The following is a 15,580-nucleotide window of genomic DNA, read 5'->3' as shown; positions in this document are numbered from 1 at the left end:
CTGTCCCAGTTGCCTGGGGGGTTGCCTGAGGGTTGTGGCCCTCTGTGTCAATCCTGCTCTTTCCTCTTGGGATACATTACTTTTTGAGGGAAACCTGTGTGTGGGAAGGAAAAAGGGGAAAGCTTCCTCTGAAGGTGACCCCAATGGTGGAACAAGTGCCTACTGCTGAGGTGACTCAGTAGGAAACCAGGAGATTCTAAAGCAAACTCAAACTCGATCTTATGAGTGCAGAAGTGCAGGGACTGAGGTACAAAACCACATAAGTATTTAGTGATAATGATGTATGAACTGAGATTGCAAGCTTTCACACCAGGCACTCCATGTTCTCCTTACTCAGGTTTGTGTGAGAGTAGTGTACAACAATATGTTTTCTAGTTGTGTATCAGAACAGAGAAATTAACACATTCGTTTTTTCCCAGCAGAAAAATATTTGAAATTAGTTTCACTTGAAGGACATTGAAGAATTTGTCCCATAAATGGAGAGAAATAATAAATATAAACAAGGTTATTCTGAAAAACAACAGTTCCACCCCCAATTTTTATTTTATGTTCACTTTTCTCTTTATTTTTATATCTTCTGTTTTTATTTCAATCACTCTCAGTGAATCCTTTGAGTAAACCCTGAATTCATTTCAGCATCCCACACATAGTCTGTGATGTTGGGAAGGAAAGAAATTAATCCCTGTATGTTTTAAACTCCTTAGGAGCCTTTCTTTTTTCATTGCCTAAAGTAATAGTCTCAAAAAAATACACCCAGAGGGTCGGTGCATCGTTCCTTTGAAGTCAGTGGCAGCGTACTCCAGGTGAGGATCTCTGCCAAGAGTACATTTCAAACATACCTGGTCCATTTGCATCCCCTTTAAAATTCATGTGTATTACTGTGGCAGGAGCAGTTTGGGAATGAGAATTGGGTCTGCTGTTAGGCACAGAAAACCTCTGATATTATCACTGATTTTGGCTAAATTAAGGTCATGCCTCAAATAAATTTCCCCCCAGCTCTTGGTTTGTATGGTTGCAGCCTGTGGTTGCAGAATGGCTGAGGCAGTTGCCAGCTGGATCCATGAACCAATCTAGGGTATGTGGGTTTTTCAGGTGGTTTTTTCCTTATGTCGCTGGGTTTTGGGTTTGGGGTTTTCTTCCCAAAGTTGGTTTTCAGATGAATCAGTAAGCTCCTGCAGATTTGATAATTGCTAGGTGCAGTCCAAGGATGGATTTAGAAGGAAGGAACTTTTCAGTAGCAGAATGTGGTCACAGTTTGTCTTATATGATTCCTGTAAGATACTTGTTTCAGAATAATTATCTTAATGATGTATTCTTCACAGAAAATGAGCAGTCCACTCAAATAGTGAGCTTTATCTGTCTGGGCTTGAAAGCAATTGAAATCATTCTGGAAGCAAAATAAATCCTAATTTTGCCTGCAGTACAAGGCAATATTTCAGTACAGTGTTGATGATACAAGGAAGGTATCCTATTTTGTGTGTGTTTGTAACTAGGAAGGTAATTCTATGGAGATTGCTCAGATCAGTTTGGGTATTGAACTGAACTGAATTCTTTAATTATTTCAGGGGTAGGACAAGTGGGAAAGCAAGGCACACTCATGCCCAGAAAGTCCACCAGCAGCAAATACAAATTTTAACACGAGAGTGCTGAGAGTTTTTGTAGTTGCCTTCAATTGTTGTCAGTTCTTCCCTCACTTGCCTCCTATGTTCTATTGCACTCTTATTGCATTGTGCTTTAAATTGCTGTAAACTCATTGTGGCAGGAAACATGTCTTCCTGTGTTTGTACAGAATTATGCACAATGCCTGCCTTTTTGTCCTTTATTTAATGAACTGTAAGGAGAATGCATGTGGGCAAGTTGAAATCTAAAATAATTACATTTACTAAATAAACACAACACGAGATGTCTAGTAATTGATACACGCTGCTGCTTTGCTTATTTCAAATGTGGCAATTTGAAATAAGCAATAGAGGTTTCACAATCAGCTTAAAGGAATTTTATTTCTGTAATATCTGTTGCACTCTGAGTGTACTATCATGCTAAAAAATTCCTTGTTTGTTGACTGTAAAATTGCAGTGTTCTGGGTGGTTTTGTCCCTTGTAAGCCCTGTTCATTGGCTGGTTAGAGACATCTGGAGATGTATGCAGAGATGTTACAATGTCTCACTGCAAGAACCGATTAATAAATGTTAAGATCAGTTACATTTACTCGGGCTGATCCAAGCTTTCCATTCCACACTGAATCGGTGAAGTGCAGAGGGTGTGCTCTGGCATTCCTACGTGTGCACATGATCGCTGGAGCTGCATGGAGAGCCCGTGTGAAGAACCAGTTGTTCGAGTGGTGTTAGCTTGGGAACAATAAATGATTGTGCACGTAAACAAACGGCACAAATATTCACGGGAGAGCTGGGCTTCGGGCTGCCTGCTGGGTTACTGCCTTGGCAGTCAGATGGGCCAGAGCACCCCAGTATTACCTTGCTGGAGCCCAGCTCCATGCACTTGAATCCAGGAATGTGAGGACTATCGTCTTGTAAATGCCATAGAGATCTGTAATCTATAGATATCTTTTGTTTATTTATTGTACTACTTGCCTTTTTGCTTCTGTTTGCATGCAGAAGTACCTTGGCCTTTGTAATGCTGGTGAGTTAGGTGCTCAGGTTTCTGCCAAAACCTGAATTTTCAGCCAGGTGATTCTGATAAGTTTACTGAGAACTGGCCAGATTGCATTTATCATATGTGGGGGGGGAAACAAAACCAACAACAACAACAAAACAACAACAAAAAACCCCCTTTCTCCATAAAAAAGCGTTGTCACTCTCCTTAAGGTAGTTGTTAAGCTGTGACCAGCCTTGAGTTGATACAAGCTTGTATTTTGTCAAAATACAACTTGATACAAGTTGTATTTTGTAGAAAAGATACATCTGGCCTGCAGAATGGAGAAGGTTGTTGTGAACCCCCACAGCAGGGCCTTATGAGCTGTCTCCAGAAGCATGACAGCCTTCCTCGAGTGATGGTATGTGTGAGTTGCTCTTCTAGTTTGAACTTGATGCTGTTCCAGTGTTATGGTTTGATCTGAGGAGCTGAGGTATTAATTCCACACTGGTTTGTGCCTTGAAGGTGGATCTTGCCCAATAAAGGCATAAAAGCAAAATTTGTTACTCAATGAGTAGTGTTTATAAATGCCTGTATAGCATAAGGTCATAGTTAAACAGGAATGGTTTGATTTTTTTTTTGGTGAAAGGTTTTAATCCTTATTGTGAGTGGTTTGAAGAAAAATGTGTCTGGAACTGGGAGAAGATTTGAATTCATGTGAGTTTTAAATCTATTAGGAAACTTGCCTGGAACTGCCTTTGCTGTGGGAAAGACATATTTTAAGGCAGTGTCTGTACCCAGCTTATTTTCATGTGTCTCCGTGTAGATGATGTAGAGCTCCTGCATCAATTGTTTTGCATTTTCCCTTGAACCAGTTGATTTGATTTATACACTAAAGGCCTGCTGTAGGTTGTCATCTTGTTGCAGTCTCAGCTTTCTGAGTTTATCTGGGTGTGGTCTAGTATGAATTTCTCAGCTGGTATCTGACAATCTGGTTTGTGGAATCAGTTTTGCAAGAATGAAGTTGTAGCAATCGTGCACCCCAGCGCTACAGAGCTGTGTGCTGCTCAGCCTCAGATTCAGGCAGGAGAGCTGGGGCACAAAAACTCCCTGCCACAATCTCAGTGCCAGTAAAGAAGGGTTCTGCATGAGAGAATCCAAAGTCATTGTCTCAAGGAAAACTGATTTAATGATGTGCAGTGAAAATTGTGCTCACTGAAATGGGAGTCAGTCTGCAGTCAGGTCTTCAAGGAGGATCTCTGTGGCTCTCAGAAGTGCATCTGAGGACTTGAAACATATTCTTATTTCTTGACATAGGTTGTGGCCACAGCAGTTTCATTTTTTGAAACTAGTTGTGGTTTTACTGATGAGTAACCCGACTGCATTGCCTTACATACATTTTTCAAATATTTCTCTAGAGGTTAAAAAAAAAAAAAACAGAAATAAAATGTTTTGCCCATACCATATTCTAGTGCAGTTATCTAACTGAATTTAGTATGTATCTTTTTAAAAAGCAAAAATGGGAAAGAGTTAAATGTTGAAATTGTAACTCTAAGAAGTAATTTGGGGAGAAGCAAAAGGTTCTTGTGTACCTGAAAATGTAACTGAAGTTTCTCCTCACTCTAATGGTGTATTGCTGCACCCACCCTTCTCTTTCTGCAAGATGAGTTCACTTCAAGCTGGACATTGCTTTTAGCCATGATTCCTTCTGAAAGAGGCAAAAATCAGTAATTCATCTGAGCCACAGAGGTCAACCAGAAAGCACCTTAACCTAAGGGCTTTCTGGCTCTTCTGTTGGAAAGTGAGCTCCTGGTCTTTCTGGAAGAATTTTATCTGAAGTGTTTTAGAATGAGATTCAGAATAGAAGCTCTGAAATCAATATTAAGACACTTTCAAACCACAAGTGTTATAATTTGATTTGATACTTCTTTTAAACTGCCTCAGAAATGGAAAAGGATTTTGCAGTTAGGGAATAACGTGACAAACAAATTGGCCTCCTGCCATAACTTTTACCAGAAATGGCTCTTTACATTACTGGGACCTACAGACTTGTACAGTTGCATTTGCTGCAAATACAAGAACATTCAGTTCAGAGAGAAGTGAGAGCACATTGATTTAGTTGATACTGCTAAGCACTTGATTCTTGTGTATCATTAATAAATTATATGTAGCCTTTATAGACTTCTGTAGGATGGTGAATTCAGTTGCATTCTAGCATGTGTTCTCTTTTTGTAAAATGAAATTCATCATGGTCACATCGTAAGTAAGTGACCAAATATTTGGGCAAAATGCAGCCCTTTTTGTGTTGGACTGGAAGTAAAATACACTAGTCATCCTCTCCTTTTGGATGAGTTGGGTTTTTAATTTGACAGTGCTTCAGAAAGTAGTACCCTTGATATAGATCCCATTTTACATTTTACAAACAGCAGCGTGATATGAATTTGGGTTAGGTTTATCATCCTTGATCAGTGCTGATGGTGTGGTGTCATGCACAATTGAGTTTTTCTGGGCTGTTTCTAACAGAAGCAGTTTAACCTCTGTGCCCCTTGCAGGTTAGTGTGACATGGCTGAACCTCTTCTATCCATTGTTTTCATGATCACATAATCTATACCCAGGCCTTGTTATTCAATGTATGTGTATAGGCTACCTGGTAATATTCCTTGATTTTCTTTGTGTTCACTTCTGTTAGAAGGGGGTTATGTTTTGTTTTGATTTGATTTTCTTCAAGCATATATTCAACTTCTTTTTAAGTTCAAAAATATATTGTTGGAATAGTCACAGTTTGTTTTAATGATGCTGGTAAATACAGCCTCATTATTAGTTCTGGTACTGCTTGAAATATAGGATGAGAAGTAAATTCCATATTTTGTGTTTTAAGACTTTATGGAAGGCAAATGACCTGCAAAGTGATTATTAGAAAATGAAGTGCAGAAGAAGTTTGCATTTTTTTAGAGACTAGGTGTCAGTTCAAAGAATGTCCATAAGCCAACATTTAAAGATGATTTATTCTTTATTTTTTTACCTTTCTAGGGATACTAGAGTTGAGAATGTTTTGTTGCAGCAGCACAGTAAGATGTCAATATTTCTGTTAGCAAGGATAAATTTGGTATGAACCAAAAAAATTTGGTGTGAATTTTGTATGAACCAAGGTCCACCAAGCTGGGACTGCTCTAACTACATTGGTGGAATGGTTCAAGAAGCTGTATGTTTGAGTAAAGAGGGGCTTTAAAAACCCACATGTTTTGTTGTTCTGAAGATTTTAGCTCCTTTCACCCTAACAATTTACTTCTGAAAGAGTTTGGTACCCTTTGCTGCTTAGTTTCTATTCAGGTTACATTGGGTAACTCCCTTCCTTTTTCTCCTATTGTGGTTAGCAGTGTGTATTGCTTTGGTACAGTGAGAAAGCCTCTGTGCAGATTTGCTGCTGCTCTGTCATGTGGAAATGCATCTGATCATACAGCTTAGTAAAATCTTCTAAGGTCTTTTGCAGCACTAAATTCCTCTTCCACAGAAATGTTTTGGATCTGAAAGTGTGTATGTGTTCCTGTCTATCACTGCTTTTTTGATAAGTATGCGTATCTTCTGTAAAGGAAATTGGCCAGGGTAATGTGCTGAAACACAAATGTGTTTTTAATGTAACATGGCAAATGTAGCACAGATCTGTTTTTTTAGAAACTGAGAAAAACATTGTGGTAGTTTTAAAAAATCAATACTAATTCAACACCAGTGCTGTGAAATCTGAAGCATTGAAAATATCTAAATGTTACAACAGCTAAGTTCTTCCTGGTATCCTTGTACGGTCTAGAGTAAATAGTGTGTATTTGAGCTATGCCCTCACATTTATTACTGGGATCTACTCTTACTACTATCACTGCCCTTAAACAGACAATATTTATGTACAACTTCATTATTGAAAAATGTGTTTAAGAACTTTGTTCTTGGTATTTTGTTACTCAACTTTATTTTCTTCTATTCTTTACCATGGTTGAGAGATAATTCTCAATTTTTTTTTTGTTTCATCTTCGATGTTTCAGTTTTGTTTGTGATTTTCAAAATACCTAGCTATTTGTCTTTTCTCTGCAGAGATGTTCTACATACACAGACAAAATGTGAAGGATTTGTCTTGGAAAAGACTTTACATGAAACATGAAAAAAAGCATTAAAGTTCTTCTGTATCACATTTGTTATTGGTTTGGATATCCTTCTAGATGGATTTCTTTCTAGGCATGAAAAGTAGTCTGACACTTCTGTGTAGAACTGACCTAATTTTATGCTGTTAATGGTATGTTCAATTTTACCCTGATTCTGTACTGTGTTTTATATTATTCATATTTTCCTCTAGGCAAACGGAGTGGGCGTAGTAAAAAATGGAAAGAGATGCTGAAGTTGCCCCCTGTCAGTCACTGTGAGGGTATTCGGTGCTCCATCGGTGAGTGTCCTGGAAAATAAACCCTCTTCTGTGAGACAGAAGGATAAGAGTTTGGTGCTGCTAATGGAAAGGATTCTGGCTTGCTTCTAAATGCTAAATAGCAAAAAAAAAAAAAAAAAAAAAAGCTATTAAACTTGTAATATGATGGAGAACTGAGGAAAAAATAAAATTTATGAGATGATAAAAAGTATATCACAGCTCCTTGTTTGTTAAAGGAAAATGTTCCTAAAGAATAGATTTTCAAAACCTTGAATTAGAAAAGGGAATCACATTATAAATTGATGGTAATATATTTTACCCTTTTCCTTAATGCCTTGTAATAGTTTTTTTAACCCTTGTTATAATCTTGTATTCCCTCTTTGCAAACAATCTTGTTTGCTTTGGTGTTGCTGTTTCACATTATGGTTGCTTTTTGCACCCTAATCTAAATGCACCTCAAGCATATAATTCAGTGTGCTTTTAGTAAATGGGGTATTCAGTAGAATGCAGATGTGACTGAAGAGTGTTTCACTATTCTTTGGAATAATTGCATATTTATGGTACCTTTGATAAACATGTTAATGTAAAATCTTCATGTTTGAGTGATGTTTTTCTGACCTCAAATGGGAGTAATGACTATTCTACTACAAAAATAAAAAAAAATAAAGAGATTTATATTTTTTTCCTAGAAAGAGACTATAACCAGCTTTGTGACAAGCAGCCAATAGGAAGACTTCTCTTCAGACAGTTCTGTGATTCTAGACCAGATTTGAAAAGATGCATTGAATTTCTGGATGCAGTGGTAAGTAGTGAGAAATGTATGATGGCTATCAGTAGGCAGAGTCTTATATATTCTTGTATGTAAATATTGGATTTTTGTGCTGGTTTTGCTGAGATAGAGTTCATTTTCTTCACTGTATCTTATTTAGTGCTGTATTTTGGATTTTAGACCAAGATAATGTTGGGAATAAGGATGTTTTAGTTCTTGCTGAACAGGGGTTCCACAGTGTCAAAGCCTTTGTGTTCCTGATGCTGCCCTATAAGAGAGGAGGCTGCTGTGCAAGGAGTTGAGGGTGGCCACTGCCAGGGTAGCTGAGCCCAAAGCATATCCCATAGCGTGTGGTGCTGGGCTCAGCAATAAAAGCTGGGGGAAGGTACAATTTGCCAGCTAGCTGTTATACGTGGGAATGAAGCCCTGCCTTCCTGGGAATGGCCAAAGGGAAGAAATAAATGAATTTCTTACTTTGCTTTGCTTGTACCTGCAGCTTTGCTTGATCAAACTGTCTTTATTTCAAGCTGCAAGATTTCTCACTTCTGCCCTTCTGGTTATGAGTGGGGGGAAGTGAGTGGGCACCTGTGGGGGGTTTAGCTGCCTGCCTCTTTAAGACACAACCACTTTGTTCATTTTCTCTATACACCTCTGTTTCCTTATGCTGTATACTTGAAAACATAGTCTTTGCTGACTGTAAAGCTGTAACTTCTGATGGATGTCAAAAAACCATCTCTGTTACTAAAGGAAAATGTTTGGTGTTTACTGTGGAGTCTCTGCCATCTTGATATGGCCCCAGCTACAGAAAAGGGCATGATGGGAAAGAGAGAAGCAATTTTAGGAAGACGTGCTGAAAGGGTATCTGCATTATGAATATTACTTGCTATACTCAGCCTTCAAAATGTTATTAACATAGACTTAAAAATGTTGCAACTTGCATGGAAGCCCTAGGCTACATAGCATGTGCTAATTAAAAATCATATAATGGAGATGAAAATTTAGAGAACCATCTAAGGAAGGAGAAAAAACAATTCTTTTGAGACTAAGGGAAAAGATCTTGATATATTTACATCTTGATACCTAATGCTGAAGAACAAGGGAGGAAGGAAGTTTGCCCACAGCTATATTTTGCAAAAAATCCTCAGCCCAAAACCCTCCTTGGGAGGGGGAAAGTAGTGAGGAGATTAGGCAGGCACAAAACAGCCCTTAAGAGAAGAACAGCTCAGAGCTTTTGATTCTTTGTCCCTCACAGTTAATCCAAGAGCAATAAGATACAGTCTCAAACTGAGATTGCTGACAAAAGAACAGGTTTTCTCAGTCCAGCCATTTTTGTTCTTACATGCAGAGAGCAAATGACCAAAGAAGACAGAAGTAGGGTAATGCTGCTGCTTGCATGCGTCCCAAACTACAATACTGGAATGTGAGATGGCTCTGGAAGAGGCAGGGTGTAAGGAATGTCCATGGGATTATTGCTGTGCCTCCTATTTCACTGTGTCTTCCTTCCCCTTTGGTAGTAAAAACTGAGGCACTAGATCAGCTAAAAAAGAGTTTAAGTGTCAAATAGGTGGAATTGTTTATATTTGTCAAAGAACCTGTGTGCAATTGGGCTTATTCCCCAGGTGTGTTTCACTTTTGTGACTCCCAGGAGCTGTTTGAGCGCCAGATTGCAGAGACTACATTGACAGTTGGAGACTGAATGGATTGAATGGAAATCCAGAACAGTGGAGCTTTCATTCCTGAAGTGAATATAAATATAAACCAGAGCCCTTAATGAGTGCCATGCACTGGCAACTGTGGATTTACCCCTAATGGTTACAACTTCTGCACACATTTTAATCCTTATATCTTAGATAAGGAGTAGCAAAATCTTTGGCAGCACAAAAGAGAATGAATCTTAGGCATGACTGTAAGGCAGGTGTGTCCTTGCTCTAGAGATGTAATTTTCAGGTAAAACTGTCTCTAAGAAGTAACTAACTGAAAAATCTGTACTGTTTTGAAATATGCAACCTATAATGTTTTGTGGATTGCAACACTTCTGTGAATGAACGAAGACTGGCATAGCTCAGATAATCTGATGTAAGGGATGGTTTCACAATTTACTTTTTTGTATTTGTTGTTTAACTTGCATTTGAAAAAAAATGTTTAACTTGCATTTGAAAAGGGGGAAGAATTATTCTTGGGAATCATTGAAACAAGATAGCCTTTGATGACTTGTGATCTGAAACTAGCATCCTATCTTGATCAAGGATGTGAGATAAAATACCTGCTATCTCTTATAGATGGTTCCTGAGTCAGCCTGATTCCCTTTTGTGGACTTCAGCACCAGATTTCAGCAAGATTTGATCTTTTAGGGGTTGAGGGGTTTCTTTCGTTGGTATTCTTTGTAAGGCAATACAGGAAGCAAAAGCTGAGGCTGTGTGCTTTTTACCTGGGCTTTTGCCAAGCTTTGCTTTTTGAGATGTTAAAAAAATTCTAGGCTTACTTTTTTGGGGAAAAAGAAATTCCCAAAATGAAATATCATAGCCTTAAAAACCTTGCATCATAGTTAATGGAGTTTCCTGACTCTTTTACATGAAGCAATGTGATTTCAGCAATGTGATAATTTCTGGAGTCCAAAATCAACAATGCTGTGTTGTCTGCCTGTACTGAGTCTGGTAAGGTCCAGTTCTTGGGAAGGCGTGACCTAAAAGTCTGGAGTCAGCTTGGCTTTACAGAAAGAAGAGTTGTGAAATCATTGAATGTAAGGGACAGAACTTAAAGTGAGGAGTGAGTTATCCAATCTAGTGACTCATTTCACCAGCTAGGGACAGGGTTACTCACATATGAAAAGGAATCAGTGACAGTTCAAACTTCCCTGTAAGTAACAGAAATATTTGGAAAGGCCACCTCTTAAACTTCCTTTTAAATTACACTCTCCACTTAAAACAGTATGCCTAATTAATTGTATTAAATTAGTGTTAAAGATGCTAAGCACACTGCTGAACTTTAGGTTGATAAACTTTTTTGACTTGCTCAGGTTGCAGATGAATTCCTTACCATTTCCTTTCCACTTTTTGTTGTGGAATTGAACAGCAGAAATTATGGCTTGCATTTGGATTGGTGGATTTGGGTAGTGTGCTGAAGTAGAAAAAGATGTTGAAGACTTGAGTCAGTGTTGATTAGTTGTCATTAATGGCAGAACTGGAAATCAGGAGTTCCATTATTTCCAGTATTGTGTGTGTTTTGTTCTTGGACTGTCATTTTTTAGTGTTCTAGTTTTCTTTATAAAGGTAAATAACTTCTGATTACATCAATTACTTGTAATTTCCAATGAGGTTTCTAATGATTGTTGTCTCAATAAGCCCCACTGTTGTTTTGTTTGATACAGTTCTCCATCCTGGAAGTCTGCCTTGTATTCTTTGTTCCTAGGTGCATTTACATTCAGCATTTACATCCTGAAATATGAAATAAGCTTTGATTGAGTTGGCCCAGCTAACAAACCTAATACATCTTGCTGTTTGAGATTGCTCTTTTCTAATTAATCTTTCCCCAGATTTGGGGTTCTCTTGAAATCTTGTAACTTCTGATGTCTGCTTTTATTCCATAAAATTATTAATAGTAAGTAGTCCTTGAAGTTTTTCAGTGGTAGTATCTGTGTGGTGATGTGTTGGTTGTGGATTTTTTCCATAAGTAGCCACTTCTGGAGCTCTGTTCAGCTGCCAATTGTTTATCTGCAAAAAGCACTGTGTTACACAATTCTCTTTTTCTTCATCTCAGTACCAGATGTTACTAAGCTAAAAAACTTTCAAGATTTGTATCTAATCAATTTAATTTTTCAAAGAATGATGTAGGGTTTGGTTTAGATCTCATTTATAAGCTTGTAGAAAGTAGTTTTATCCTGGTTTTACCCAAAACTGAAGCAAAGAATAACACACAAAGGGAAAAAAGTACAGTGAAGAAAAAGCTGATTATTGTACTCCTGATTATTTTCCATCTGAGTCATTCTGTCCTACAACACTACATAAATACTATTTAATTGTAGTTGATCTAGTTTAACCTCTAGGATGCAGTTTCTGTAATTGCATTTAGATTAATTGTTAGACTTTGTATGTTTTCCAAAGATTAAATTCCATATGCTTTGTTTTTTTCCTTAGGACTGTTCTTCATATGTGTTTCACCTTATAGCCTTCTGTTTCTTTTATATGAGGAGTATTGTGTTATTCATGATAAAATTTACCTATCATCATGTAAAAGATGCCAAGTGACTGTAAACATAATAAAATTTTCAATTCCATTTCCCTAGGCAGAATATGAGGTATCTTCAGATGAAAAGCGCATAGACTGTGGCCTCAAAGTTTTAGAGACATACTTCACTAACGGGGTAAATATATTGCAAAAATGTCCTCAAGTGCTTTGCAAGTGTCAGATAAATAGAGAGATATAAGTGGTTGCATTGTGTTTAGTAAATTGACTTTCAAATTTCATTGATCCCATTTTTGTCTTTCTGAGAGGTGTGCTGCCTTCTAAAATTCTGCTCAATCAACTGGAGTAGAAACCTTGACTGATCTCTGCTTTTAAATAACTACTACAATTACAATTTATTCTCCATTTAACACCTACAGAAAATTTAAAAACAACTTAACTCGGTGTATTGTCATCTGAAGTCTTTTAGACTCCTGTGTGGCCTTGGTTGTTTGCTGTAAATTTTCAGAATTGCTGCAGGTTTTCACAAAGTGAAATGCTGTTTTCTTCTGAAGCATTCTGTTACTTTGTTTTCCATGGTAATCATTAGTAGCTGATTTTTTAATTTATCAAATGTCTTTTCTTTGGTATCCAGTGGAAGCTTTTCTGTGGGTATATAATTCGATATTTGCTTTTTATGAAGAGATGTTCCTTCTGCTTCTCTTGCTTTGGTCATCTTATACAAAAGGCCTTGAAGATGCCTCATAAGCAGATGGAATCTTAATTGGTACATATTTTTGAGAATTTCTTTGGGACTAACGTAATTCACATACATTTTTCAAAAATCTCCAGATTTCTTTGATCTGGTTTGAAATAGTTTCCCAGTCTGTGTTTGTGTTTCTTTCTCCTTTCCATCCTGCCAAGCCAAAGAGATGACTTGCTTTTTTGGTGGTAGACTTATGGAAAGAAAAAGAAATTTGACTTATTGCCAAGTTTATTCCCCCAGATACTGAAATAGTAAATAACTGAAATAACTTTCAATGCATTGTTCTGTAACAGGAAAGAAATAAAAATTTTGCTCAAATACGACTTTCTTGATTTTCTCTTTAGTCAAACTGTTCCATTCCTTTAACTGTATTAAAAAATTTAATTTATCTTTGAATACAAAACTTTTAGTTTTTGTATTGATTTACGTGCTTTCATTGTTGCTTTCCTTTCTTTTTTATTATGTTAAGTCTGCAGCACACTTGCCAGAAATACCTCAGGAAACAGTAAATGAATGTAAAGCAAGACTGGAAAAGAACCCTTCTAAGGATCTTTTCATGGACTGTACTAGGTAAGTTAAAAATGCCTAGTGCTAAGTTTGGGAATTACAAGAGAAATTTATGTGTTTCTAAGGAAAGTGAAATATGAAGTTGTTATACCCAGAAGTACTGAGTCCCTAAAATGAGTAAGTAAAGGAAGAAACTTGGAACAGATTTATTAGAGGATTGGGTTTCCTTCAGATGTGATTTCGATGTTTGACTTTTGCAGAGCTTTTTCTTTAATGCTGCTTTTGCATAAAATCACACTGTTGTCTGACACCAAGAAATAAATGATATTTCTCTTTACTGTATTCTTACTTTTTGAGAGACTCTCTTCCATTATGGAGGTACTCAGAAAAATATGAAATGATAAGTTGAAGCTTGAAAGGTTTCTGAACAACTTTAGACATTTAAGGTTCTTGAAAACAGGTTTAACTGAGGCCAACACTTATGTGCCATTAAGATGGCTGATCAGAGGATCACTTGTAATAGTTAACCCAAAACAATACAGCTTGGTTTTGTTCTGCAGTCATGGAGTGACATTTCACACAGTAGTAGCAGGGGAGGCTTGTCTTGGAGGGATGGTACATGTTTATGAGTGTTAGATGTCTTTCTAAAGCCTTTATGTTTCTAATATTTCTGGTTCTTCAAGGCATGCTTGATCATGTCTGAAGGATGACTGCAGGTTTTGTCACTGCTTGGGTCATCTCCCTGGCAACAGAAATAAGCATGCTTTGTAACAAGCTGAGATTATAAGATTGAAAGGGCTGTGTGAGAACAGCTCATAAAACATGTCTCAAATGGAGTGTCTCATGTGGATCATCCCCTTTCCCCTGGCCAATAAAGACCTGACTACAGTTTGAATGACTTCTTTCCCTCCCCACCTCCATCTTGGTGTGGTTCTTTTAAGGTACTTGGTGTTCAAGGTTTGGATATGGCTTTTAGAACTTCAATTTCAAATCCTAGAAAAAAAAATGTGTTTACCAGTCTCCAAAGAATGCATGAAACCTTGTAGATAGTTTCAGAGTTCATATTTGCAGGGTGATACATGCATAAAAAGCTGCTGAGAAGCTGATGTTTAAGAGGGTTTGAAGACAATGAAAATGCAGAGGTCAAAGTGTCTAGTTCTATAAGTAGCAGCAGTTTGGCCTTCACAAGTGTTTTGACAGGAACAATTTTCTGTTACAGTTTTCTGTCTCACTTTGTGAGACATTTAGGTCAAAACCATTGTAGAGCACAGTGGTGATGTTTTTCTGCCTACAGCTTCATTGATATGTTTAAATATATGTCTATAGATAGATAGCACCTCTTGCTTCAGCAGCCTTTTTCAGAATAAGATGGATTTTATTTTTCTGTTTATTTTCCTGCTAGAATTGTCCATGAATACCTAAGCAAAAGACCTTTTGAAGCTTACCAGGAGAGTGTGTATTTTTCCCGTTTCTTACAGTGGAAATGGCTGGAAAAGTAAGTTTATTTATAATGTTTGCATTATAATTTACCTTTACTTTGTGGCAAATTTTGATTTTTATGCTGGAAATGCTGTAGAGCTGAATGCTAAATGAGACTGCCTGTCTAAGAAATTATGATCTGAAAGACAAGATGTAAAGGATGATGTTGATGGATAGCAGGAGAACCAATACTCCAATGGAACTGTGTCTGTAACCTTTAAGTGATAAATCTTAAGTCTTTAAGTGGTATTAAGGGTAAATTCAAATTCAGAAATATTTTGCTGTCAAGTGTGCAGTGGAATACCAATCATTCTTGGGAATACTCTCATCCTTTAGTTTCAAAATTGGTCTAATGAGTGGTTAATAAACAGATTAATCTAGTATTATAACCCATTGGGTAATTGGATTGGTACTAGGTTTTTTAGGGTGGTACAGATTGAGATCTAGTAATTACAAGATAGCAAGATTTACATATTATATATGTATCAGAATGTAGTACATTCAAATCAATACTAGGTGAGTGTCCAGACTCTTTCAGAAGGCTGAAATTGTTACAAATTGACTCAAATTCAGCCCCCTGTGATCACACATTCAAACATTATGGTGCTTAAGCACTGATTTTGTTGTAAATTCCAATTATCCAATGTCTTTATTTTACTGAATTGTTTGCAAAACCACCAAGAGAACTAGGGAAGTCACTCAAATTTTCTACTAAATGAACCTCCACTGTTGTCCTAAGAGCAAAGCTGCAGTGAGTGCTCATTTAAAGCAAGCACAGGAAAAGCCAGTCCCTTGTGATAGCCCTGCTCTGACACATTCAGGAGTTTTGGCATAGAGGGATCAACAGCTCTCCTGCCTCCAGTTATCTGTTCCTCCTCCTCTGCATCAATACCCTAAC

The 15,580-nt window shown here is 37.3% G+C and overlaps 1 protein-coding gene across 2 annotated transcripts in view; it reads left to right on the top strand.

Annotated features, from left to right (window-relative positions):
* Positions 1–15,580, top strand: part of GRK4 (G protein-coupled receptor kinase 4) — a 39,129-nt gene that overhangs the window by 3,624 nt on the left and 19,925 nt on the right. For both annotated transcript variants that reach the window (XR_012580490.1, XM_005485688.4), the window contains exons 2-6: positions 6,935–7,021; positions 7,690–7,802; positions 12,052–12,129; positions 13,166–13,266; positions 14,606–14,698. Coding sequence is in view for 1 of the 2 variants with exons in the window: in XM_005485688.4 (XP_005485745.1) it covers positions 6,935–7,021; positions 7,690–7,802; positions 12,052–12,129; positions 13,166–13,266; positions 14,606–14,698 (472 nt within the window). In the remaining variant the exon portion in view is untranslated. The remainder of the gene's footprint in view (positions 1–6,934; positions 7,022–7,689; positions 7,803–12,051; positions 12,130–13,165; positions 13,267–14,605; positions 14,699–15,580) is intronic.

The sequence above is a fragment of the Zonotrichia albicollis genome, chromosome 5, assembly GCF_047830755.1.
Source record: "Zonotrichia albicollis isolate bZonAlb1 chromosome 5, bZonAlb1.hap1, whole genome shotgun sequence".
NCBI lineage: Eukaryota > Metazoa > Chordata > Aves > Passeriformes > Passerellidae > Zonotrichia > Zonotrichia albicollis.
The sequence above is the reverse complement of the archived record's forward strand: the minus strand, read 5'-3'. Positions and strand labels throughout refer to the sequence as shown.